The sequence below is a fragment of the Oncorhynchus keta genome, chromosome 15, assembly GCF_023373465.1.
Source record: "Oncorhynchus keta strain PuntledgeMale-10-30-2019 chromosome 15, Oket_V2, whole genome shotgun sequence".
NCBI lineage: Eukaryota > Metazoa > Chordata > Actinopteri > Salmoniformes > Salmonidae > Oncorhynchus > Oncorhynchus keta.
In genome coordinates, this window is record NC_068435.1 from 10,809,966 (window position 1) to 10,837,961 (window position 27,996).

The following is a 27,996-nucleotide window of genomic DNA, read 5'->3' on the forward strand; positions in this document are numbered from 1 at the left end:
AAAAACATGTTTGAGAAAAAAGTGCTGTATGCTGATTGGTTCTGTTGTCGAGAGAAATAAATATTAACTGTGTCTCACTGTGGAAGAGATGGGACTCCCGGTGAAATATGCGATTGTGCTTTTGGTCATTACATTTTACTCCGATTTACTTGGATACATATGTGGTTTTCGATAAGAGTAACCTTAAAAAGAAGTTAAAGTTAATGGAAAAGGTCCCTGTAAATGATACACAAGGATTTTTTCATTGTGGAAAAAACTTTAAAGAATAAAGACATTTGCGTATCTGTAATACAAACATGGCAGAGCTCAAAACAATAACAGCACGACTGTAATAATCAGCACCAACATGAACACAATTGATAGTCACACCACAAGAAACTAAATTAAACTATTTCATTTGTCATTTCATTTTACACAACTAAAAACCGGTATATAAAACAGTTATGATGTCGGAAAAAAATGGGACCAGTGCATTTCAAAGCCGTAATAGCTGTAGTGTAAATGATTAATTATAAACAGGGTCGTTTGGGTCCTGGATGCTGATTGGCTGAAACAGCATTCCAGCCGTGTGTATATCAGACAATATACCACGGCATTGACCTAAAAATATTTGTTACAGACAAAAATTGAACAGTAAACACGTTTTTAAAATGTTTATAGCAATAAGGCACCTTGGGGGTTTGTGGTATATGGCCAATATCCAAGAACAGCCCTTCGCCGTGGTATATTGGCCATATACCACACCCCTGGCGCCTTGTCACTTAATTCTAACATTATGACATGGATATTGATACAACAATACTAGATTATTGGTTATTTTAACTACACATGTTAAAATTATTTCTGATTTTGGCCTGTAGTCTTTGTTGGAGTGAATAGCTGGTTTTACAATGATGAGCGCTCTGAGTAATACAGTGTGTTCACATGCCTTACTCCTTTCCCAGTGTCCACTGTCACTTCCTGATCTGGGAGGTGCTCAGTGCAGGTTGATCAGTGCTAAACCATTGTGCCAATAGATGGGTTAGTGGACAGAGTCACGAAAACAATGAGCAAGCCTTAAATGGGGCAGAACGCTGTGTGTTGTTCTGATTCTAGATGGCCAAATACTGTAGCTATAGCAACAATGACAAAAAGCAGCTATGTGGGGAATCCTAGGTGGCTCGTTTTTTATCTTGTTTTGAGGTGTTTTGACTGTCACATCGATGCTAATATGGCTCAAATTCACTAGCTAACCAACAACTGTAACGTATTTGAGACAACAAGTGCCCATTAAGCACATTAATTTATGTTTTCAATAAACACTGGACATGAAATATAGTTGACATGTTGTCAACCATCTAAGCCAACCCCGTCTGTTTTGCCCCATAGTTGCACACGCGTCGGTTTTGTTGCTAAACAACCAACCCGTCTATGATCTGGCCAATGGCCTCCATTACGAAGTCAGTTAAAGGGATAGTTCAGCAAAATTACATCATCCTCCACACTTGATAGATGTTTCCTTCCCTTGAAAGTGGTCTATGGACTGCAATCCACACTATGGTTTCGTTAAACTAGCCACCATAGTCAAAAATTGTAAATAGTAATAGATGATGATTGTATGTATCCCTGACAAGTGGGACAGGGCGCTGATAGGGCTAGCATAGCACAGCATTGTGACAGTGATGTAGTGGGGTCGGGGTAGTTTGGTAATCATATTATGAGGCAACTTGACTTATGGATGAAATAGGAGGTGACGTGGCCTGGGGAGGTCTAGTGGTGTGGAGCACATGTACGATGTGCCGCTGCCAGCAAGGATTGAAATCTGTTCTACTGCCTTTTCAGAACACGCTCTTCTCTCTCAATCTAATAAACATACAAAATACCAACAAAACAAAAGTAGAAATCGGAGGTGACATAAGGTGTTCAGCCCTTGGTACACACGTGGCAGCGGCTGGCCTGCTGGCGCTGTTGATCGGCAGCCTTCAACACGCTAGGGACGGGACTGGGGCCAAACTGCTCGTCCAGGGAAACATGGGTCAGCCAGAAGCTGTAGACATTGGCGAAGTAGTGGCATGTGCCCCGCGGGCCCTGGCACTCCACAAAGGGCTGGGCACGGAAGTCTCGCAGGCAGCTGCCGGATGAGGTCAGAGATTGGCCGCCACCCTCGTCGCCCGCTCCAGAGTGCTGGAGAGACGAGAGGATAGTGTGAGTGATATACACACACACACACACACACACACACACACACACACACACACACACACACACACACACACACACACACACACACACACACACACACACACACACACACACACACACACACACACACACACACACACACACACACACACACACAGATCTCCCCTACCACCATACACTCACCATGAGGAAGGAGTAGCCAGCCCACAGACTCCTCCACCCAGGGGGGCAGGTGGGGGCGATATGATCCTGGCTGTGCACTGCCACAGCGGGTGAGGGTGTCTCACACACGGCACAGCGGCTGATATGGGCGCGGATGTCGTGGCCCGACACGGGCATCATGGGCACGGCAGCGGTGGTGGAAAGCCAGTAGGATTTGTCGTTGCGGCTGGCGTAGTCACAGGTACCTGTGTTGCAGTAGGAGAAGGGCATGGTGCTGAAGATACGCAGACATGAGCCGGCCTGGCCTGGGGGAGGACAGAGAGAGAGAAGGGCAGGAGGGGGGAGAGAGAGAGAGGGGGGGCAAAGAGAAGGGCGGGGGAGGAGAGAGAGTTGTGTACATGTGAATCAGGGTTGCTGGTCAATTCCTTTTTAATTCAGCCAGTTCAGGAAGTAAAAATAAATTCCAATTCTATTTTTTCCTAATAGGAAAACTGAAAAGGAATTGAACCCCAACTCTGATGTGAATAGATTGAAAGACAGACCTGAACACATTGATGAGCTGACACAAAATGGAGATAACTCATTAGTCAGTATCCTTATACACCTCTCCACACCTCTCCACTCGGTCCACCCCCCTACATTCGGCCCACCCCTACACACCCTCAGCCCACCCCTCCACACCCATCTAGGGGTTCGTACGTACCCAGGTCCTGTGTGTGTGTCCTCTCCTGCCCCTCCAGGTAGAACAGGCTATAGCCGGTCCACAGGGGGCTGCTGCCCTCGGGACACACAGGGACCTCCACCGACTGGCTGTGGATCACCAGCAGGAAGCCTGAACTCACAGAGCCAGTGGAACCGGGGTAGCCACGGTCACCCTGAGAACCCGGAGGACCTGTGAGGAGGAAGAGTATATGTGTTTACACCAAAAGACTAATGTATACACGTCAGATGCGAGAATATTAGTATATTGCATTATGTTGAGGAGCACGGTGAAACGGCTTACTTCTGTTACTATTTGTTATATATTCTGTCTCTGTGTGCGTGTGTGTGTGTGTATATATGTGTGTGTGTCTTTACCCTGATGTCCCACAAAACCTTGCTGTCCATGATCGCCTGGGTCTCCTAAAGGTCCAGGTGGACCTGGAGGTCCATTTCTCCCTGGGGGCCCTCGTGACCCAGCTGGGCCCTTAGGACCTAGAGAAAATGACACACGAAACACCACCCACCGTCTGTGTGAAAACAACACACACACACACACACCATGTTTCTGTAGGTCACTTACCGTGAGGCCCAGGGTTCCCACTGGGCCCAGCCTTTCCCGGGGGACCATTTGGACCTGATGGACCTGAGGGGCCATGGATCCCACGGTAGGGTTCCTGAGTGGTAACGACACTGTCTAAAACCTGACCGGGCAGGCCTTTGGGACCTGCAGGGGGATACAGAGGAACCTCATTGTCAAAAGAACAGGGCAGGCTAAACAGCTAGAATTGTCTCAGTTATCTCTATTGGTCTGAGCCCTCACCTGCATCCCCAGGTTTGCCTTTGTCACCTTTGGGCCCCAGGAGGCCGTAGGCGCCTGGACGACCTCTTGCTCCGTTGGGGCCCATGTGACCCACAGGGCCTCTGGCACCTATCAGAAAAGAACATTAGGCACAAAACAGAGAAAACAGACTGCATCAGGGAGGGACTAACTCGACCTGCCCCGCCCCCAAAAAAACACAACAATTTTGTTTTCCGATTTTAAATGTTTTACACAGTTTTCTGTTTCGGAGTTGTGTGTTATGTGGTTACCTTTGGGTCCTTGTGATCCTGAGTAGTCTGTTGGCCCTAGGGGTCCTGGGGGGCCTCTCTGTCCTTTATGGCCATTGGGCCCTGGTGGCCCTTGGGGGCCTGGGTCTCCTGGAGATGGCTCTGCAGTACCAGCAGGACCCGGTTCACCGGGTGGTCCTGAAAACACTCAAATACTGAGACAAGAAAAACACACAGAAACACCTGACTCCTGGTACAGAATGACAGACTGACTGACATCTGACCCCTGGTACACACTGACATCTGACACCTGGTACACACTGACCGACATCTGACACCTGGTACACACTGACCGACATCTGACACCTGGTACACACTGACCGACATCTGACACCTGGTACACACTGACATCTGACACCATAAAATGTCATTTAAGCAAGTAAGTAAGGGATGGCTGCAGTCTTCTCGGCTCTTAACCAACTTTGATATTTTGCATGTTTTTTCACGTTGTTCGTATCTTGTATTGTACATAATGTTGCTGCTACCATTTCTTATGACAGAAAAGAGCTTCTGGACATCAGAACTGTGATTGTCCAATTTGAGGTGAGTAAAGTTTTTCTTGAATGAGTCAGACGGGAGGGATATACTACAAACCAAATCAATTTGATTTATATAGCCCTTTATTTATATAGCCCTTCTAACATCAGCTGATATATCAAAGTGCTGTACAGAAACCCAGCCTAAAACCCCAAACAGCAAGCAACACAGGTGCAAAAGCACGAACTGAGAGCACGTACAGTTGAAGTCGGAAGTTTAGATACACCTTATCCAAGTACATTTAAACTCAGTTTTTCCACAATTCCTGACATTTAATCCTAGTAAATATTCCCTGTCTTATGATCACCACTTTATTTTAAGAATGTGACATGTCAACACCTTCCCAGTGGGTGATATATTTACATACACTCAATTAGTATTTGGTAGTATTGTCTTTAAATTGTTTAACTTGGGTCAAACGCTTCAATTAGCCTTACACAAGCTTCCCACAATAAGTTGGGTGAATTTTGGCCCATTGCTCCTGACAGAGCTAGTGTAACTGAGTCAGGTTTGTAGGCCTCCTTGCTCGCACACACTTTTTCCAGTTCTGCCCACAAATGTTCTATAGGATTGAGGTCAGGGCTTTGTGATGGTCACTCAAATACCTTGACGTTGTGGTCCTTCTGTAGCTCAGTTGGTAGAGCATGGCGCTTGTAACGCCAGGGTAGTGGGTTCGATCCCCGGGACCACCCATACGTAGAATGTATGCACACATGACTGTAAGTCGCTTTGGATAAAAGCGTCTGCTAAAATGGCATATATATTATATATATGGCATATATTAAGCAATTTTGCCACAACTTTGGAAGTATGCTTGGGGTCATTGTCCATTTGGAAGACCAATTTGCGACCAAGCTTTAACTTACTGACTGATGTCTTGAGATGTTGCTTCAATATATCCACATAATTTTCCTACCTCATGATGCAATCTATTTTGTGAAGTGCACCAGTCCCTCCTGCAGCAAAGCATCCCCCAGAACATGATGCTGCCACTCCCGTGCTTCACGGTTTGGATGGTGTTCTTCGGCTTGCAAGCCTCCCCTGTCCTCCAAACAAAATGATGGTCATTTTGGCCAAACAGTTCTATTTTTCTTTCATCAGAACAGAGGACAGGACAATCTTTGGACAATCAAAAGTATGATCTTTGTCCCCAAATTCAGTTGCAAACCGTAGTGTGGCTTTTTTATGGTGGTTTTGAAGCAGTGGCTTCTTCCTTGCTTAACGGCCTTTCAGGTTATGTCGATATAGGACTCGTTTCACTATGAATATATATTAACTGAGTTTGAAGGCAGGCCGTGAAATACATCCACAAGTACACCTCCAATTAGGCTAATTGACATCATTTGAGTTATCAGAAGCTTCTAAAGCCATGACATCATTTAAGCGGTTTAAAGGAACAGTCAACTTGGTGTATGTAAACGTCTGACCCACTGGAATTGTGATACAGTGAATTATGATAATCTGTCTGTAAACAATTTTTGTTGGAAAAATTACTTGTGTGACGCACAAAGTAGATGTCCTAACCGACTTGCCAAAACCATAGTTGGTTAACAAGAAATTTGTGGAGTGGTTGAAAAATCAGTTTTAATGACTCAACCTAAGTGTATGTAAACTTCCGACTTCAACTTTATATCCTACCAACAGGACATTAAAAACTGTAATATCTTATGCTTCACTGAGTCGTGGCTGAACGATGAGATTAATAACATACAGCTGGCGGGTTATACACTCCATCGGCAGGATGGAACAGCAGCCACTGGTAAGACATGGGGTGGGGCATATGCATATATGTAAACAACAGCTGGTGCATGATATATAAGGAAGTCTCAAGGTTTTGCTCACCTGAGGTAGAGTATCTCATGATAAGCTTTAGACCACACTATCTACCTAGAGAGTTTATCTGTATTTTTTGTAGCTGTCTATATACCACCACAGACCGATGCTGGCACTAAAACCACACTCAATGAGCTGTATACCACCATACGCAAACAGGATATAGCTGATCCAGAGGAGGCAATCCTAGTGGCCGGGGACTATAATGCAGGGAAATCAGTTCTAGACCACCTTTACTCCACACACAGAGACGCGTACAAAGCTCTCTCTCGCCCTCCATTTGGCAAACCTGAACATAATTCTATCCTCCTAATTCCATTTTACAAGCAAAAATTAAAGCAGGAAGCACCTCAGTCTATAAAAAAGTGGTCAGATGAAGCAGATGCTAAACTACAGGACTGTTTTGCTATCACAGACTGGAACATGTTCCATGTTCCAGGATTCTGATGGCATTGGTACACCACATCAGTCACTGGCTTTATCAATAAGTGTATAGAGGATGTCGTCCCCACAGTAACTGTACGTACAAACCACAACCAGAAGCCATGGATCACAGGCAACTTTCGCACTGAGCTAAGGGTAGAGCTGCCGCTTTCAAGGAGCTGGACTCTAACCCGGAAGCTTATAAAAACTCCTGCTATGTCCTCCGACGGACCATCAAACAGGCAAAGCGTCAATACTGGACTAAGATCGAATCATACGACGCTTGTCAGATGTGGCAGGGATTGCAAGCTATTACAGACTACAAAGGGACGCACAGCCAAGAGCTGCCCAGTGATACGAGCCTTCCTGACAAGCTAAGTAACTTCTATGCTCGCTTCGAGGCAAGTAACACTGAAACATGTATGAGAGCATCAGCTGTTCTGGACGACTGTGTGATCACACTCTCCACAGCTGATGTGAGTAAGACCTTTAAGCAGGTCAACATTCATATGGCCGCAGGACCAGATGGATTACCAGGATGTGTACTCCGGGCATGCGCTGACCAACTGGCAACTGTTTTCCCTGACATGTACAACCTCTCCCTGACCGATTCTGTAAAACCAACATGTTTCAAGCAGACCACCATAGTTCCTGTGCACAAGATCACTAAGGTTACCTGCCTAAATGACTACCGACCCATAGCACTCACGCCTGTAGCCATGAAATGCTTTGAAAGGCTGGTCATAGTTCACATTAACACCATTATCCCATAAATCCTAGACCCACTCCAATTTGAGTACCACACCAACAGAGCCACAGATGATGCAATCTCTATTGCATTTCACACCGGTTACACAAGGACAACAACCTCTCCCTCAACATGATCAAGACAAAGGAGATGATTGTGGACTACAGGAAAAGGAGGACCGAGCACGCCCCAATTCTCATCGTTGGGGCTGCAGTGGAGCAGGTTGAGCGATTCAAGTTCCTTGGTGTCCACATCACCAACAAACTAACATGGTCCAAGTACACCAAGACAGTTGTGAAGAGGGCACGACAAAACCTATTCCCCCTCAAGAGACTGACAAGATTTGGCATGGGTTCTCAGATCCTCAAAGGTTTGACAGCTGCACCATCGAGCATCCTGACTGGTTTCATCACTGCGTAGTATGGCAACTTCTCGGCCTCCGACTGCGAGGCACTACAGAGGGTAGTGCGTACGGCCCAGTACATCACCGGGGCCAAGCTTCCTGCCATCCATCTTTTCTCTTACTTTTAAAAAAAAATATTTTCTTAAAACTACATTGTTGGTTAAGGGCTTGTAAGTAAGCCTTTCATTATTTGGCGTACACACTGACAGACAGTTTGACATTTGTCACCTGGTACAGACAGACAGTTTGACATTTGTCACCTGGTACAGACAGGCAGACAGACAGACAGACAGACAGACAGACAGACAGACAGACAGACAGACAGACAGACAGACAGACCTGGAGGTCCATGAATGCCTTCGTATCCTGGCTCTCCGTTGGGTCCTCTGTGACATTCTGAGCACTCTCCACCTGAACCACCGGGCTCACCAGTGACTCCTTTTGGTCCTGGGTGACATTACACATTCAATCAACCATACAGGAGTCATACAGTAGCTAACATCATGTCAACAACCTAACACTCACATGTACCCTACTCCACCGGGGAACTACGCAGTAATGACACACAATGTACTGTATCTACTATATTAGAAACTTAAAAGAAAATCACAGTGTTAAAATGTTTTTGTTTTTAATACATTTCAAAAATGTCTTTAAACCTGTTTTTGCTTCGTCATTATGGGGTACTGTGTGTAGATTCATACATTTTTGAATAAATCTGTAATGTAACAACATGTGAAAGAAAGTCCAGGGGTCTGAATACTTTCTGAATGCACTGTCTATAAACTAAAAATAAAATCACACGCCAACCTTTTGCTACATTCTAACGTATGATGATCTCTTACATGGCATATCAATCATGTCATTACTATCTTGAAAAGCACATTTTTCACTCATGACTGACACAAACAGTACCTTGGTAGCCTGGAGGGCCCCTTAGGCCTTTAGATCCGGGGTAAGAAGTTCCCGGGGGTCCCTGGGAGCCTGTGTGGCCTTTGACTCCGGGGTACCCAGATGGCCCTCGTGGGCCCAACACATCTGGTCCTGAGAGAGTGAGATGTGACACATAAGGACTACTGGTACCTGTTTCTATTAGTAACGTACTTTACCTGGATTTAGATACTGTATCTATTCAGAGACAGTTATTTATTGATAAGTGTTTGTAACCTCACCTCTGGCTCCTTTCTCTCCTTTTTGGCCTTGGAGCCCGTTCAGACCATGCAGCCCTGGGGGTCCCGGGAAACCTGTGGAGAAATTCACATCAAGTCAATCCCATATACATCCAAATCATTCCCGGGTAAACTGCACACATGTACAGTATACATGTATACCATGTCAGCTAAATGTTTGGGAATGCGAGGTAAATGAGTCCAGCCAGCAATCTAAACCTTGTAGTAATCATGACCGAATTACCAACCCGGGTATGCAGGGCACGGGGCCCTGACCTCCAGGGGGCCCCAGTGTAAGTTACTCTCACTCAGATATTGTATGAACATGGCATTAAGTCATGGCAACATGTAGAATTTCAGGAAATTAGCTTTGAAAACTACAAAAATGTTTTCTCCACCCAATGTCAAGATGTGTAGATTTGCAGGATATTAGCTTTAAAACTGCTATATTTTCTCTTACAACCCATGGCAGAATTAGGAGCATTGCATGAAATTAGTTTTCAAACTACAAGATTTATTCCCCCCCCATGGTAAAATAGGTGTAGAATTGCAGAATATGTGTATTTAAAAACAGCAACATTTTCTCTATGCATGGCAAAATGTGTAGAATTGCAGGAAATTAACTTTGAAATAGCATTTTTTTTCATCGCCAAACTACATTGTTTATTGTTTATTTCTCAGTTGTTTATTATCTACATCACTTGCTTTGGCAATGTTAACATATGTTTCACATGCAAATAAAATGTTTTGCCTGAGGTGAGGGGCCCCCCCAAACAAATCTAAATGGCTAGGGCCTGTCACTAGGTGGTAAGTATAGTTGAAGTCGGACGTTTACATACACTTAGGCTGGAGTCATTAAAATTAATTTTTCAACCACTCCACAAATTTCTTGTTAACAAACTATTGTTTTGGCAAGTCAGTTAGGACATCTACTTTGTGCATTTGAGTCAATTGGAGGTGTACCTGTGGATGTACACTGCTCAAAAAAATAAAGGGAACACTTAAACAACACAATGTAACTCCAAGTCAATCACACTTCTGTGAAATCACACTGTCCACTTAGGAAGCAACACTTATTGACAATAAATTTCACATGCTGTTGTGCAAATGGAATAGGCAACAGGTGGAAATTATAGGCAATTAGCAAGACACCCCCAATAAAGGAGTGGTTCTGCAGGTGATAACCACAGACCACTTCTCAGTTCCTATGCTTCCTGGCTGATGTTATGGTTACTTTTGCATGCTGGCGGTGCTTTCCCTCTAGTGGTAGCAGAAGACAGAGTCTACAACCCACACAAGTGGCTCAGGTAGTGCAGCTCATCCTGGATGGTACATCAATGCGAGCTGTGGCAATAAGGTTTTCTGTGTCTGTCAGCGTAGTGTCCAGAGCGTGGAGGTGCTACCAGGAGACAGGCCAGTACATCAGGAGACGTGGAGGAGGCTGAAGGAGGGCAACAACCCAGCAGCAGGACCACTACCTCCGCATTTGTGCAAGGAGGAGCAGGAGGAGCACTGCCTGAGCCCTGCAAAATGACCTCCAGCAGGCCACAAATGTGCATGTGTCTGCTCAAACAGTCAGAAACAGACTACATGAGGGTGGTATGAGGGCCCGATGCCCACAGGTGGGGGTGGTGCTTACAGCCCAACACCATGCAGGACGTTTGGCATTTGCCAGAGAACACCAAGATTGGCAAATTCGCCACTGGTGCCCTGTGCTCTTCACAGATGAAAGCAGGTTCACACTGAGCACATGTGACAGACGTGACAGAGTCTGGAGACGCTGTGGAGAACGTTCTGCTGCCTGCAACATCCTCCAGCATGACCGGTTTGGCGGTGGGTCAGTCATGGTGTGGGGTGGCATTTCTTTGGGGGGCCGCACAGCCCTCCATGTGCTCGCCAGAGGTAGCCTGACTGCCATTAGGTACCAGGATGAGATCCTCAGATCCCTTGTGAGACCATGCTGGTGCGGTTGGCCCTGGATTCCTCCTAATGCAAGACAATGCTAGACCTCATGTGGCTGGAGTGTGTCAGCAGTTCCTGCAAGAGGAAGGCATTGATGCTATGGACTGGCCCGCCCGTTCCCCAGACCTGAATCCAATTGAGTACATCTGGGACATCATGTCTCGCTCCATCCACCAACGCCACGTTGCACCACAGACTGTACAGGAGTTGGCGGATGCTTTAGTCCAGGTCTGGGAGGAGATCCCTCAGGAGACCATCCGCCACCTCATCAGGAGCATGCCCAGGCTTTGTAGGGAGGTCATACAGGCATGTGGAGGCCACACACACTACTGAGCCTCATTTTGACTTGTTTTAAGGACATTACATCAAAGTTGGATCAGCCTGTAGTGTGGTTTTCTACTTTAATTTTGAGTGTGACTCCAAATCCAGACCTCCATGGGTTGATAAATTTGATTTCCATTGATAATTTTTGTGTGGTTTTGTTGTCAGCACAATCAACTATGTAAAGAAAAAAAGTATTTAATAAGAATATTTCATTCATTCAGATCTAGGATGTGTTATTTTAGTGTTCCCTTTATTTTTTTGAGCAGTGTATTTCAAGGCCTACCTTCAAACTTAGTGCCTCTTTGTTTGACATGATGGGATAATCAAAAGAAATCAGCCAAGACCTCAGAAAAAAATTTGTAGACCTCCACAAGTCTGGTTCATCATTGGGAGCAATTTCCAAATGCCTGAAGGTACCACGTTCATCTGTACAAATAATAGTACACAAGTATAAACACCATGGGACCACGCAGCCGTCATACCGCTCAGGAAGGAGACGCGTTCTGTTTCCTAGAGATGAACGTACTTTGGTGCCAAAAGGAAACAGGTACAAAAGTATCTATATCCACAGTAAAATGACTCCAATATCGACATAACCCGAAAGTCCGCTCAACAAGGAAGAAGCCACTGCTCCAAAACCGCCATAAAAAAGCCACACTATGGTTTGCAACTGCACATGGGGACAAAGATTGTATTTTTTGGAGAAATGTCCTCTGGTCTGATAAAACAAAAATATAACTGCTTGGCCATAATAACCATTGTTATGTTTGGAGGAAAAAGGGGGAGGCTTGCAAGCCAAAGAACACCATCCCAACCGTGAAGCACTGGGGTGGCAGCATCATGTTGTGGGGGTGCTTTGATGCAGGAGGGACTTGTGCACTTCACAAAATAGAAAACATCATGAGGAGGACAGTTATGTGGATATATTGAAGCAACATCTCAAGACATCAGTCAGTAAGTTAAAGCTTGGTCACAAATTGGTCTTCCAAATGGACAATGACCCCAAGCATACTTCCAAAGTTGTGGAAAATGGCTAAAGGACAACAAAGTCAAGGTATTGGAGTGGCCATCACAAAGCCCTGACCTCATCCTATAGAAAATTTGTGGGCAGAACTGACAAAGCGTGTCCGAGCAAGGAGGCCTACAAACCTGACTCAGTTACACCAGCTCTGTCAGGAGGAATGGGACAAAATTCACCCAACTTATTGTGGGAAGCTTGTGGAAGGCTACCCGAAACATTTGCCCCAAGTTGAACAATTTAAAGGCAATGCTACAAAATACTAATTGAGTGCATGTACATTTCTGACCCACTTGGAATGTGATGAAAGAAATAAAAGCTGAAATAAATCATTCTCTCTACTATTATTCTGACATTTCACATTCTTAAAATAAAGTGGTGATCCTAACTGACCTAAAACAGAGTATTTTTTTACTGGGATTAAATGTCAGGAATTGTGAAAAACTGAGTTTAAATGTATTTGGCTAAGGTGAATGGAAACCTCCGACTTCAACTATAGATTGGGTCTTAGTACCTGGAGGACCGGGCAGTCCAGGATTGCCATTGGGGCCTTGACCTCCGAGAATTCCTCCGGGAGGCCCTGGGGAGCCTGGACGACCCGGCGGACCTGAGGGACCAGGGAAACCTGCACACACACACAAACTTTAGAATCTAAAATGCTTACATATGTAGACACTAAACAAACACATAGACATAAATGAAATGTCCTGTATCCTGTCCTAAGGAGAAAATATGAAATGAGTGACAACACAGAAGGGGACTTTAGGGATCCATTACCTGGGCCACCCAGTGGTCCTCGGGCTCCGTGGACACCAGGCTGTCCTGGTGATCCTCTGGGTCCTGGGCTCCCTGGATCTCCTGGGTCTCCCTTTGGATCTATAGAGTGTGAAAAATATCAATTAGGGTTGCACATTTCTAGTCACTTTCCCAGAAATTCCGGTTTGGGAGGTTCCCAGAATCGGGAGGAAATAAGGACATCTGTAATCCTCCAACAAGGATTTCTGGAAAGGTTTTTTTGCAACCCCAGTACCAATCACACCTGCACATACCTTCTAGGAGTGTGAATCACTGCCATAACACAAACTTCACATTTGGAAGTGAACACAAATACAAAAAACAACAGCAGCAGCCTGACTGACTGACTGACCGACTGACTGAGAACAGCAGCAGCAGCAGCCTGACTGACTGACTGACCGACTGACTGAGAACAGCAGCAGCAGCCTGACTGACTGACTGACCGACTGACTGACAACAGCAGCAGCAGCCTGACTGACTGACCGACTGACTAAGAACAGCAGCAGCAGCCTGACTGACTGACTGACCGACTGACTGAGAGCAGCAGCCTGACTGACTGACCGACTGACTGAGAACAGCAGCAGCAGCCTGACTGACTGACCGACTGACTGAGAACAGCAGCAGCAGCCTGACTGACTGACCGACTGACTGAGAACAGCAGCAGCAGCCTGACTGACTGACCGACTGACTGAGAACAGCAGCAGCAGCCTGACTGACTGACCGACTGACTGACAACAGCAGCAGCAGCCTGACTGACTGACCGACTGACTGACAACAGCAGCAGCAGCCTGACTGACTGACCGACTGACTGAGAACAGCAGCAGCAGCCTGACTGACTGACCGACTGACTGAGAACAGCAGCAGCAGCCTGACTGACTGACCGACTGACTGACAACAGCAACAGCAGCCTGACTGACTGACTGACCGACTGACTGAGAACAGCAGCAGCAGCCTGACTGACTGACCGACTGACTAAGAACAGCAGCAGCAGCCTGACTGACTGACCGACTGACTGACTGAGAACAGCAGCAGCAGCCTGACTGACTGACTGACCGACTGACTGAGAGCAGCAGCCTGACTGACTGACCGACTGACTAAGAACAGCAGCAGCAGCCTGACTGACTGACCGACTGACTGAGAACAGCAGCAGCAGCCTGACTGACTGACCGACTGACTGAGAACAGCAGCAGCAGCCTGACTGACTGACCGACTGACTGAGAACAGCAGCAGCAGCCTGACTGACTGACCGACTGACTGAGAACAGCAGCAGCAGCCTGACTGACTGACCGACTGACTGACTGAGAACAGCAGCAGCAGCCTGACTGACTGACTGACCGACTGACTGAGAACAGCAGCAGCAGCCTGACTGACTGACCGACTGACTAAGAACAGCAGCAGCAGCCTGACTGACTGACCGACTGACTGACTGAGAACAGCAGCAGCAGCCTGACTGACTGACTGACCGACTGACTGAGAGCAGCAGCCTGAGACTGACTAAGAACAGCAGCAGCAGCCTGACTGACTGACCGACTGACTGAGAACAGCAGCAGCAGCCTGACTGACTGACCGACTGACTGAGAACAGCAGCAGCAGCCTGACTGACTGACTGACCGACTGACTGAGAACAGCAGCAGCAGCCTGACTGACTGACTGACCGACTGACTGAGAACAGCAGCAGCAGCCTGACTGACTGACCGACTGACTGAGAACAGCAGCAGCAGCCTGACTGACTGACCGACTGACTGAGAACAGCAGCAGCAGCCTGACTGACTGACCGACTGACTGAGAACAGCAGCAGCAGCCTGACTGACTGACCGACTGACTGAGAACAGCAGCAGCAGCCTGACTGACTGACCGACTGACTGAGAACAGCAGCAGCAGCCTGACTGACTGACCGACTGACTGAGAACAGCAGCAGCAGCCTGACTGACTGACCGACTGACTGAGAACAGCAGCAGCAGCCTGACTGACTGACCGACTGACTGAGAACAGCAGCAGCAGCCTGACTGACTGACCGACTGACTGAGAACAGCAGCAGCAGCCTGACTGACTGACCGACTGACTGGAACAGCAGCAGCAGCCTGACTGACTGACCAATTTACTGACAACAACAGCAGCGGATTGGAAAGAGTTAAGAGCTGACCTGGGAAGGCCCCTCATCTTCCCCCAGGACATTGTCAGCACAACATTCAAACCAGAACGGCCAGTCTGGTCAAGGAGCACCAACATCTAAATGGCCATGCTAATGACTCCATGGGAGGAGAGCATTAAGGAAGCCTATGAAAGGAAGCTGTTGACGTGCCAGACACTCGTGGATGAATGCACTGACAAGGGATGGAAGGTCAAGTGTCTACCAGTAGAAGGACACTAGGGATTCTATGAGTAAAGGGAGCAGAGCGTTAGAAGATCTGTTGCATAGCTAGGCAGGAGGCAGAGAGGGCATGGTAATGGCTGGAGGAGCAGTTGGCAAGCCACCTGGCTCAGATGGGGCCTGATCGACCCGATCGGTGCACCCTTCAGAAGGTGTAGTGAGCAGCGACAAAACACCTAATGCATTGGGGACCTCACCTGAGCATAAGCCATTTTGCAGCTTTCCTCTGTGTGCAGGTAAAGTACGGCAAGCTAGCCATAGCATATTCAGTTAATATCATATGTGACCTGAAGTTACTCCTATTCTAATGACTCAGCATCACACTCTGGACAAGAGCAGTACCAGGATCATGGGGAGAACATAAACACAAATGAATAAACAGGAGAGATATGGTCATGATACATGCATAGCACACAGTTCTGTCATGCTGCCCTCTTAGAAAAAAAAGGGTTCCAAAAGGGTTCTTCGGCTGTCCCCATAGGAGAACCCTTTTTTGGTTCCGGAGAGAACACTTTTTTGGTCCTACATGGAAAGGGTTCTACATAGAACCAAAAAGGGTTCTTCGGCTGTCCCCATAGGAGAACCGTTTTTTGGTTCCAGGGAGAACACTTTTTTGGTCCTACATGGAAAGGGTTCTACATATTCAAAGGGTTGTCCTATGGGGACAGTTGAATAACCCTTCCAGGTTCTAGATAGCATAGTTTTTCTAAGAGTGTACGTGTGCACTGATGTGACTTCTAAACTGTACGGGCCAGAATCCCCATTGGAAGTGAGTATTTGTATTTATGTAGTAACGTTTTTATCTGGTAGGTCCGGGAGTCCTAAACATCCTGTATCCTGTTGTCATCATCTCAAAACTGCAATAGTGTTGTTTGTGATTGTTCACTCAGTTGGAAATGTGTCCAAATGTAGCGCCCCAGATACTCTGGCTCTAGCCAAGCGGAGTGTAGAGCTCTGTATGGGGAATAAGGCGCCATGCTGTAAGCAGACGTTGTATTGTGATCACCTAAGGTTCCGCATTCTCCTGGAGGACCCGGTGGTCCAGGTAGTCCTGGTTGTCCGATAGAGTCTCCTGGGTCACCTGCAGAATAGGGTCAGGGTTTGAGTGTCAGGAAACAGAGAAGATCAGAGAGAGGAACCTCCCTTTCCTCTCTTCCTGTCCCTTTATGACCTCCCCTTCCTCTCTTCCTGTCCCTTAATGACCTCCCCCTCCTCTCCCTTTATGACCTCCCCTTCCTCTCTTCCTGTCCTTTATGACCTCCCCTTCCTCTCTCCCTGTCCCTTTATGACCTCCCCTTCCTCTCTCCCTGTCCCTTTATGACCTCCCCTTCCTCTCTCCCTGTCCCTTTATGACCTCCCCTTCCTCTCTCCCTGTCCCTTTATGACCTCCCCTTCCTCTCTTCCTGTCCCTTTATGACCTCCCCTTCCTCTCTCCCTGTCCCTTTATGACCTCCCCTTCCTCTCTCCCTGTCCCTTTATGACCTCCCCTTCCTCTCTCCCTGTCCCTTTATGACCTCCCCTTCCTCTCTGCCTGTCCCTTTATGACCTCCCCTTCCTCTCTTCCTGTCCCTTTATGACCTCCCCTTCCTCTCCCTTTATGACCTCCCCTTCCTCTCTCCCTGTCCCTTTATGACCTCCCCTTCCTCTCTCCCTGTCCCTTTATGACCTCCCCTTCCTCTCTCCCTGTCCCTTTATGACCTCCCCTTCCTCTCTGCCTGTCCCTTTATGACCTCCCCTTCCTCTCTCCCTGTCCCTTTATGACCTCCCCTTCCTCTCTTCCTGTCCCTTTATGACCTCCCCTTCCTCTCCCTTTATGACCTCCCCTTCCTCTCCCTTTATGACCTCCCCTTCCTCTCCCTTTATGACTTCCCCTTCCTCTCTTCCTGTCCCTTTATGACCTCCCCTTCCTCTCTTCCTGTCCATTTATGACCTCCCCTTCCTCTCCCTTTATGACCTCCCCTTCCTCTCTCCCTGTCCCTTTATGACCTCCCCTTCCTCTCTCCCTGTCCCTTTATAACCTCCCCTTCCTCTCTCCCTGTCCCTTTATGACCTCCCCTTCCTCTCTTCCTGTCCCTTTATGACCTCCCCTTCCTCTCTCCCTGTCCCTTTATGACCTCCCCTTCCTCTCTTCCTGTCCCTTTATGACCTCCCCTTCCTCTCTCCCTGTCCCTTTATAACCTCCCCTTCCTCTCTCCCTGTCCCTTTATGACCTCCCCTTCCTCTCTTCCTGTCCCTTTATGACCTCCCCTTCCTCTCTTCTTGTCCCTTTATGACCTCCCCTTCCTCTCTTCCTGTCCCTTTATGACCTCCCCTTCCTCTCTTCTTGTCCCTTTAAGGTCCCCTTATCATGTTTGTGTGTATTTTCTGTTGTCTCTCTACTCACCCTTTAAGCCTGTCATTCCTGGAAGGCCTGGGTTCCCAGGAGGGCCCGTGTGCCCAGGGTCCCCCTGCAAGGGGGATAAACCAACAGTCACTGGCATAGCAACACACAGTAACACCCACACACCAAGATACTCACACATAAACATCCTGTGTCTTAACAAAGACATGTGTTCTTACATTACTTCCAAGACCACTTACTTGGGAGGGAATATATTCTCAATTTAAATACATACAGACATACTGCACCTCATTTATCAATCTTGAGCAGCATTAATTTGTCTGGAAACCATTCATAATAGCAATTTTTACCAAAGTTTTAGTAGTTTAATGAGGTAAACAAAGAACATCTAAGATGTAGTGATGAGTATCAGTAATGAAGTACCTTATCACCGACTGGTCCAGGGAAACCAACTATACCACTCAAGCCTTTAGGTCCTCGGGATCCGGGGGGTCCAGGGAGACCAGGTCTGCCAGGTTGTCCTGGGAGCCCTTTCTCATATCCAGGAGGACCATCCTGTCCATTCCCCCCTGGTTTACCTGGTGACCCACTTGAGCCCTTGGAACCTGAGAAGAAAGAACAGTGCATTGTTTATCCATGTCTTATTAGAGAATCAAAAATACAGTCCCGCCGTCTACCACCTGCTAAAATACAGTCCCGCCGTCTACCACCTGCTAAAATACAGTCCCGCCGTCTACCACCTGCTAAAATACAGTCCCGCCGTCTACCACCTGCTAAAATACAGTCCCGCCGTCTACCACCTGCTAAAATACAGTCCTGCCGTCTACCACCTGCTAAAATACAGTCCCGCCGTCTACCACCTGCTAAAATACAGTCCCGCCGTCTACCACCTGCTAAAATACAGTCCTGCCGTCTACCACCTGCTAAAATACAGTCCTGCCGTCTAGCTAAAATACAGTCCCGCCGTCTACCACCTGCTAAAATACAGTCCCGCCGTCTACCACCTGCTAAAATACAGTCCCGCCGTCTACCACCTGCTAAAATACAGTCCCGCCGTCTACCACCTGCTAAAATACAGTCCCGCCGTCTACCACCTGCTAAAATACAGTCCCGCCGTCTACCACCTGCTAAAATACAGTCCCGCCGTCTACCACCTGCTAAAATACAGTCCCGCCGTCTACCACCTGCTAAAATACACCTGCTAAAATACAGTCCCGCCGTCTACCACCTGCTAAAATACAGTCCCGCCGTCTACCACCTGCTAAACCTGCTAAAATACAGTCCCGCCGTCTACCACCTGCTAAAATACAGTCCCGCCGTCTACCACCTGCTCCCGCCGTCTACCACCTGCTAAAATACAGTCCCGCCGCTACCACCTGCTCCCGCCGTACCACCTGCTAAAATACAGTCCCGCCGTCTACCACCTGCTAAAATACAGTCCCGCCGTCTACCACCTGCTAAAATACAGTCCCGCCGTCTACCACCTGCTAAAATACAGTCCCGCCGTCTACCACCTGCTAAAATACAGTCCCGCCGTCTACCACCTGCTAAAATACAGTCCCGCCGTCTACCACCTGCTAAAATACAGTCCCGCCGTCTACCACCTGCTAAAATACAGTCCCGCCGTCTACCACCTGCTAAAATACAGTCCCGCCGTCTACCACCTGCTAAAATACAGTCCTGCCGTCTACCACCTGCTAAAATACAGTCCCGCCGTCTACCACCTGCTAAAATACAGTCCCGCCGTCTACCACCTGCTAAAATACAGTCCCGCCGTCTACCACCTGCCCGCCGTCTACCACCTGCTAAAATACAGTCCCGCCGTCTACCACCTGCTAAAATACAGTCCCGCCGTCTACCACCTGCTAAAATACAGTCCCGCCGTCTACCACCTGCTAAAATACAGTCCCGCCGTCTACCACCTGCTAAAATACAGTCCCGCCGTCTACCACCTGCTAAAATACAGTCCCGCCGTCTACCACCTGCTAAAATACAGTCCCGCCGTCTACCACCTGCTAAAATACAGTCCCGCCGTCTACCACCTGCATCCTCTTATATTAGTTTGAAGGATTTTTCACCAAAAAAAAACCTAGTCCAACATGTATTACCAAAGCAGAACTGATCTGTTTTAACACAGTTGCATGATGCTACTGCGAACCCTTTTCTCTGAAAAAAGGGCTCCAAAAAGGCTCATTGGCTGTCCAAACAGGAGAACCCTTTTTTAGTTCTAAGTACAATTTTCCATATAGAACCCTCTGTGTTCTATATGGAACTCAAAAGGATTCTACTTGGAACCAAAATGGGTTCTTCAAAGGGTTCTCCTATGGGGACAGCCAGAGAACCCTTTCGGGTTCTAGATAGCACCTTGTTTTGTAAGAGTGTTCAGAGGGGGTTGTGTTGTCTCTCTCTCACCTCTTGCTCCAGTGAAGCCATCCTCTCCTGGTGGTCCTTCAGAGCCCTTCTGTCCTTTAACGGTTATGACTCCTACTGGGCCAGGACTTCCGGGGGGACCTCTGTGACCTGGGGACATTCTACACTGTCAATGTGTAATATACTGAACAATATAATATACTACACTATGTGTACATATAAGTACAACATATATAATAAGTACAACATATATAATACTGTGAATGTGTAATATACTGAACAATATAATATACTACATTATGTGCACATATAAGTACAACATATATAAGACTGTGAATGCAACAACAACGGGTGATATGGCGTTCTATGCAGAAACGGTCTACGACGAGGGACAGCACACTGAAATAGTAATGTTATGTAAAGTATGCAGAGAGGAAATCATGCACATAGTCATGAAGAGAAATAGGATACCATAAACAAGGAAGTATACACAGAGAGAATAGTTTTCTAAATTCACTGAAATGACACTCCACATAAAGAGAGTAATTACAAATACTTCTAAGGAAGGTTGACTGTCTGTGTGCAGATACCAAAGGTAGACACAATACTTTGTATGTATTTTATTATGTGGATGCTGCAATGTGCATACACTGTAATGTACAGTTTGTACCTTTGGCTCCTTTGTACCCCTGGTCTCCATCCTGACCGTCGCGTCCTGTAAAACCCCTCTCCCCTTGCCTCCCGTGGGATCCTGGGTTTCCAGGCACACCCGGTGTACCAGGAACAGCCGACCCATCTCTACCAGGATATCCCCTGGGCCCTGGGAAAGATGACATCATTGGGAATAGTTGTCATAGGATAATAATAAAGATAGTCCATTGGCTGGGTCATGTTCATTAGGGCATCACCTGAAAAATATTTTGCAATGGAAAAACAATTTGTGTTTCTTATTGGTGCCTAATGAACACGGTCCTGGTATACTTTGTACTTAAAATGGGATATCAGAGTTGTGTACGTCTATTTTGCAGGCTGTCTATTTCGAGGCAGGCGATACCCAAAACAAGGCATCCATATTTATATATCGTTATCCCAATTCAAGTTATTCAATTCAAAGTGCGAACAGAGAATCACGTAAATGTCATAACATTACAGTGCCTTTGGAAAGTATTCAGACCGTTGACTTTTCCCACATTTTGTTAAGTTACAGCCTTATTCTAAAATTGATTAAATAAATACAAAGCCAAAGCAATATACACACAATACCCCATAATGACATCACAATACACCATAATGACATCACAATACCCCATAATGACATCACAATACCTCATAATGACAAAGTGAAAAAAGGTTGTTAGAAATTTGGGCAAATCTATTCAAATTAAAAAACAGAAATACCTTATTTACATAAGTATTCAGACCATTTGCTATGAGACTCGAAGTTGAGCTCAGGTGCATCCTGTTTCCATTGATCATCCTTGAGATGTTTCTACAACTTCATTGGAGACCACCCATGGTAAAGTCAATCGATTGGACATGATTTGGAAAGGCACACACATGTGTATATAAGGTTCCACAGTTGACAGTGCATGTCAGAGCAAAAACCAAGCCATGAGGTTGAAGGAATTGTCAGTAGGGCTCCGAGACAGGATTGTGTCGAGGCACAGATCTGGGGATTGGTACCAAAACATTCTGCAGCAATTAAAGGTCCCCAAGTACCAGTGGTGTAAAGTACTTAAGTAAACATACTTTAAAGTACTACTTAAGTGTTTTTTGGGGTGTACTTTAGTATTTATATCTGTACTTTAGTATTTATATTTTGGACAACTTTTAATTCACTACATTCCTAAAGAAAATGATGTACTTTTTACTCCATACATTTTACCTGACAACCAAAAGTACTTGTTGCATTTTAAATGCTTAGCAGGACAGGAAAATGGTCCAATTCACGCACATCAAGAGAACATCTCTGGTCATCCCTACTGCCTCTGATCTGGTAGACTCACTAAACATACATGCTTAATTTGTAAATGATGTCTGAGTGTGGGAGTGTGCACCTGGCTATCTTTAAATTTGTTTTGATTTGCTTAATATAATGAAAGTGACATGATTTATACTTGTACTTTTGATACTTAAGTATATTTAAAACCAAATACTTTTTTAAAACTTTTACTCAAGTAGTATTTTACTGGGTGACTTTCACTTTTACTTGAGTCATTTTCATTTAAGGTATTTTTTTATTTCTCAAGTATGAAAATGGGGTCCTTTTTCCACCACTGCCAAGAACACAGTGTCCTCCATCATTCTTAAATGGAAGAATTTTGGAACCATCAAGGGCTGGCCGCCCGGCCAAACTGAGCAATTGGGGGAAAAGGGCTTTGGTCAGGGAGGTGACCAAGAAACCGATGGTCACTCAGCTCTGGAGTTCCTCTGTGGACACGGGAGAACCTTCCAGAAGGACAACCATCTCTGCAGCCCTCCACCAATCAGGCCTTTATGGTAGAGTGGGCAGACGGAAGCCACTCTTCAGTAAAAGGCACATGACAGCCCGCTTGGAGTTTGTCAAAAGGCATCTAAAGGACTCTCAGACCATGAGAAACAAGATTATCTGGTCTGATGAAACCAAGATTGAACTCTTTGGCCTGAATGCCAAGCGTCACGTCTCAAGGACATCCCTACAGTGAAGCATGGTGGTGGCAGCATCATGCTGTGGGGATGTTTTTCAGCTGCAGGGACTGGGAGACTAGTCAGTATTGAGGGAAAGCTGGAGGGAAGGTTCACCATCCAATAGGACAACGACCCTAAGCACACAGCCAGGACAACACAGGAGTGGCTTCGGGACAAGTCTCTGAAAGTCCTTGAGTGATCCAGCCAGAGCACGACCTGAAAATAGCTGTGCAGCAACGCTCCCCATCCAACCTGACAGAGCTTGAGAGGATCTGCAGAGAAGAATGGGAGAAATACAGATGCAACGTCATACCTAAGAAGAAAAAAGGCTGTAATCACTGCCAAAGGTACTTCAACAAAGTACTGAGTAAAGGGTCTGAATACTTATGTAAATGTAATATTTCAGTAAAAAAAAAAAAAAAATTGGCAACAAAAAAATCCCATCCGTTTTTGCTTTGTCATTATGAGGTATTGTGATGTCATTATGGGGTATTGTGATGTCATTATGGGGTATTGTGTGTAAATTGATGAGGGAAAAAAATTATTTTATCCATTTTAGAATAAGGCTGTAGCGTATCAAAGTGTGTAAAAAGACAGTGGGTCTGAATACTTTCCGAAGGCACTGTATTTTAGTCAACCGGGTGGATGCTGAGACAAGCTGGAAACAAAAATAGCTTCTGTTTATTAAACATGTAATACAATAGTAAAAGCAACCAGCATATTATTTGACATTGCCTGTTGCTGTGGTATGTTCAGATGATAATGATAATAACCATCATCATCAAAATTATAATTAATAAATAGTGATAAAAATTGTAATAACAATATTGCTAATAATAATATTGATGATAATAATAATAATATTGATAATAATAATAATTATTATTATAATTGGACCTGGCTCACCTTTGGTTCCTGTTACACCAGGGAAGCCCGGGACACCTGGTGACCCACTGAAACCTTTGGCACCAACGGGTCCCGGGGGACCAGGAGGCCCGGGGATCCCTGCTGGTCCCTTCACTCCACGTCCAGGAGGACCCATCGCACCCTTATGTCCTTTATAACCACGGAAACCTAACAAGACACACCACTAATTGACTGAAAGCAGTACATGTCTTTTTAACAAAATGTGAGGTGGAGGACTGTTCAGAGCATATTGTACAATGGGAAGCTATGTGCAGTGAGTATTGAAGTGCTTAGTTAATACTGATGCCATATTAATCTTTTATAATTTATAGTTCCCTTAAAGTGTGACTGTTAAAATGACTATGGAACGATGACATGCTCTGGGGATAGTTCCAAAACCTAACCGATTCCTGATTTTAGCTGTGTGTCAAACAGATCAAACACGAAAAGAACTGTACCGTGTGGTGGCTATTTTAGATCCTCACCCGATGGGCCCCTGACTCCTGGTGGTCCTGAGGCTCCCGGTGGGCCAACAGCTCCTTTCTCTCTACATTCTGTTGGCCCTGGAGGACCGCCCGGTCCTGGGTCCCCAGTGTCTCCTTTTGACCCCTTGTAACCCACACCTCCGTACGGGCCTGATCCCCCTGTTATGAAATCACCATATGGTTAGAGATGCAATGAGCCCCATCTTAGAGTCACCAAGAACAATGAAAGATTGTAAAGCATTCAAAATACAGTACCTGTCAAAAGTTTGGACACACCTACTCATTCAAGGGTTTTATTTTCTTCATTGTAGAATAATAGTGAGGACATCAAAACTATGAAATAACACATATGGAATCATGTAGTAACCAAAAAAAGTGTTAAACAAATCTAAATATATTTTATAATTCAGATTCTTCAAAGTAGCCACCCTTTGACTTGATGACAACTTTGCACACTCTTGGCATTCTCTCAACCAGCTTCACGAGGTAGTCACTTGGAATGCATTTAAATTAACAGATGTGCCTTGTTAAAAGTTCATTTGTGGAATTTCTTTCCTTCTTAACGCATTTGAGCCAATCAGTTGTGTTGTGACAAGGTAGGGGTGGTATACAGAAGATAACCCTATTTGGTAAAAAACGTAAAAGTCCATATAATGGTAAGAACAGCTCAAATAAGCAAAGAGAAACGACAGTCAATCATGACTTAAGACATGAAGGTCAGTCAATCCGGAACATTTCCAGAATTTTAAAAGTTGCTTCAAGTGCAGTTGCAAAAACCATCAAGCGCTATGATGAAACTGGCTCTCATGAGGACCACCACAGGAAAGGAAGACCGAGAGTTACCTCTGCTGTAGAGGATAAGTTCATTAGAGTTACCAGCCCAAATAAAAACTTCACAGAGTACAAGTAACAGACAGATCTCTAAAGCAACTGTTCAGAGGAGACTGCATGAATCAGACCTTCATGGTCGAGTTGCTGCTAAGAAACAACTACTAAAGGACATCAACAAGAAGAAGACACTTTCTTGGGCCAAGAAACACAACCAATGGACATTAGACAGGTGGAAATCTGTCCTTTGGTTAGATGAGCCCAAATTATAGATTTTTGGTTCCAACTGCCATGTCTTTATGAGACGCAGAGTAGGTGAACAGATGATCTCCGCTTGTGCGGTTCCCACTGTGAAGCATGGAGGAGGAGGTGTGATGGTGTTAGGGTGCTTTTCCGGTGACACTGTCAGTGATTTATTTAGAATTCAAGGCACCACAGCATTCTGCAGCAATACGGTTTGCATTTAGTGGGACTACCATTTGTTTTTCAACAGGACAACGACCCAAAACACACCTCCAGCCTGTGTAAGGGCTATTTGATCTAGAAGGAGAGTTATGGAGTGCTGCATCAGATGACCTGGCCTCCACAATCACCCAACCTCAATCCAGTTGAGATGGTTAGGGTTGAGTTGGACTGCAGAGCGAAGGAAAAGCAGCCAACAAGTGCTCAACATATGTGGGAACTCCTTCAAGACTTTTGGAAAAGCATTACAGGTGAAGCAGATTAAGAGAATGCCAAGAGTTTGCAAAGCTGTCATTAAGGTAAAGGGTGGCTACTTTGAAGAATCTCAAATATCAAATATATTTTGATTTGTTTAACACTTTTTTGCTTACAACATGATTCCATGTGTGTTATTTCATAGTGTTTATGTCTTCACTCTAAAATTAGTAAAGAAAGAAAAGTAAAGAAATAGTAAAGAAAACCCTGGAATGAGTAGGTGTGTCCAAACTTCTGCCTGGTACTGTACATATACAGTAACAGTGTCTGGTAGGTCAATGCAATGTTCTTCCAAAGTCCACTGCTCTATAATGGTCTCTCTTTCACTGTGTTGACTACTAGATGTTATGACAGTGAAATATTGTGTGTGTGTATTAACAGTGAGTTAGATGCACCTGGAGGCCCAGGGATGCCTGGCAAACCAGGATCTCCCTTGGGTCCCAGTAACCCAGGTAGTCCAGGTGGACCCACGGGACCAGGTCCGGTGTCAAAGGTGTCTCCTGGAGGTCCCGGCCAGCCTGGAGAGCCTGGTGGTCCACGGAGTCCTGGTGGTCCGTCCAGGTTGATTCCAGGTTGACCAGGGTCACCATTATCTCCAACACATCCTTGGTGTCCTGTTTGGGAAGAGGGATCCAGACATGAACCATCTAACTACTCAGACTAACTATAAACACTAACTACAAACACTAACTCTCCAACCAGTCCCTTCAGTTATAACCATTATAACCCGTCTTCATTTTAAGATGATATCTATTTACTCTGTAAATATTACAAGCCTGAGGAATGACCACGGTCAAGTTTTGTGTCTCTATTCAATATCGTCTAGATTAGAATTTCTGAGGTAGGAGTTTTACTGGAGTAGCACTGCTGAGGTAGGAGTAGCACTGCTGAGGTAGGAGTAGCACGGCTAAGGTAGGAGTAGCACGGCTGAGGTAGGAGTAGCACGGCTGAGGTAGGAGTAGCACTGCTGAGGTAGGAGTAGCACTGCTGAGGTAGGAGTAGCGCGGCTGAGGTAGGAGTAGCACGGCTGAGGTAGGAGTAGCACGGCTGAGGTTGGAGTTTTACTGGAGTAGCACTGCTGAGGTAGGAGTAGCACTGCTGAGGTTGGAGTAGCACTGCTGGGGTAGGAGTAGCACTGCTGAGGTAGGAGTAGCACTGGAGTAGCACTGCTGAGGTAGGAGTAGCACTGCTGAGGTAGGAGTAGCACTGCTGAGGTAGGAGCAGCACTGCTGAGGTAGGAGTAGCACTGCTGAGGTAGGAGTAGCACTGCTGAGGTAGGAGTAGCGCGGCTGAGGTAGGAGTAGCACGGCTGAGGTAGGAGTAGCACGGCTGAGGTAGGAGTAGCACGGCTGAGGTTGGAGTTTTACTGGAGTAGCACTGCTGAGGTAGGAGTAGCACTGCTGAGGTTGGAGTAGCACTGCTGGGGTAGGAGTAGCACTGCTGAGGTAGGAGTAGCACTGCTGAGGTAGGAGTAGCACTGCTGAGGTAGGAGCAGCACTGCTGAGGTAGGAGTAGCACTGCTGAGGTAGGAGCAGCACTGCTGAGGTAGGAGTAGCACTGCTGAGGTAGGAGTAGCACTGCTGAGGTAGGAGTAGCACGGCTGAGGTAGGAGTAGAACTGCTGAGGTTGGAGTAGCACTGCTGAGGTTGGAGTAGCACTGCTGAGGTAGGAGTAGAACTGCTGAGGTTGGAGTAGCACTGCTGAGGTTGGAGTAGCACTGCTGAGGTAGGGTTAGCACTGCTGAGGTAGGAGTAGAACTGCTGAGGTTGGAGTAGCACTGCTGAGGTTGGAGTAGCACTGCTGAGGTTGGAGTAGCACTGCTGAGGTAGGGTTAGCACTGCTGAGGTAGGAGTAGAACTGCTGAGGTTGGAGTAGCACTGCTGAGGTTGGAGTAGCACTGCTGAGGTAGGGTTAGCACTGCTGAGGTAGGAGTAGCACTGCTGAGGT

At 46.2% G+C, this 27,996-nt stretch overlaps 1 protein-coding gene across 1 annotated transcript; it reads right to left on the reverse strand.

The window, feature by feature from the left end:
• Positions 1-218: 218 nt before the first annotated feature.
• Positions 219-26,660, reverse strand: LOC118396068 (collagen alpha-4(IV) chain-like). Its single transcript, XM_052463360.1, has 20 exons — positions 26,445-26,660; positions 24,505-24,663; positions 24,020-24,187; positions 21,117-21,266; positions 20,489-20,596; positions 18,500-18,681; positions 18,119-18,182; positions 16,742-16,816; positions 13,347-13,445; positions 13,084-13,194; positions 9,269-9,340; positions 9,012-9,140; positions 8,436-8,543; positions 4,135-4,290; positions 3,866-3,973; positions 3,626-3,769; positions 3,421-3,537; positions 3,047-3,235; positions 2,365-2,648; positions 219-2,163 (listed from the first exon to the last, which is right to left on the reverse strand). Exons 3-20 carry the CDS (start codon positions 24,153-24,155, stop codon positions 1,903-1,905), a joined length of 2,493 nt encoding a protein of 830 aa, XP_052319320.1. The 5' UTR covers positions 24,156-24,187; positions 24,505-24,663; positions 26,445-26,660; the 3' UTR covers positions 219-1,902.
• Between the last annotated feature and the right edge of the window lie 1,336 nt (positions 26,661-27,996).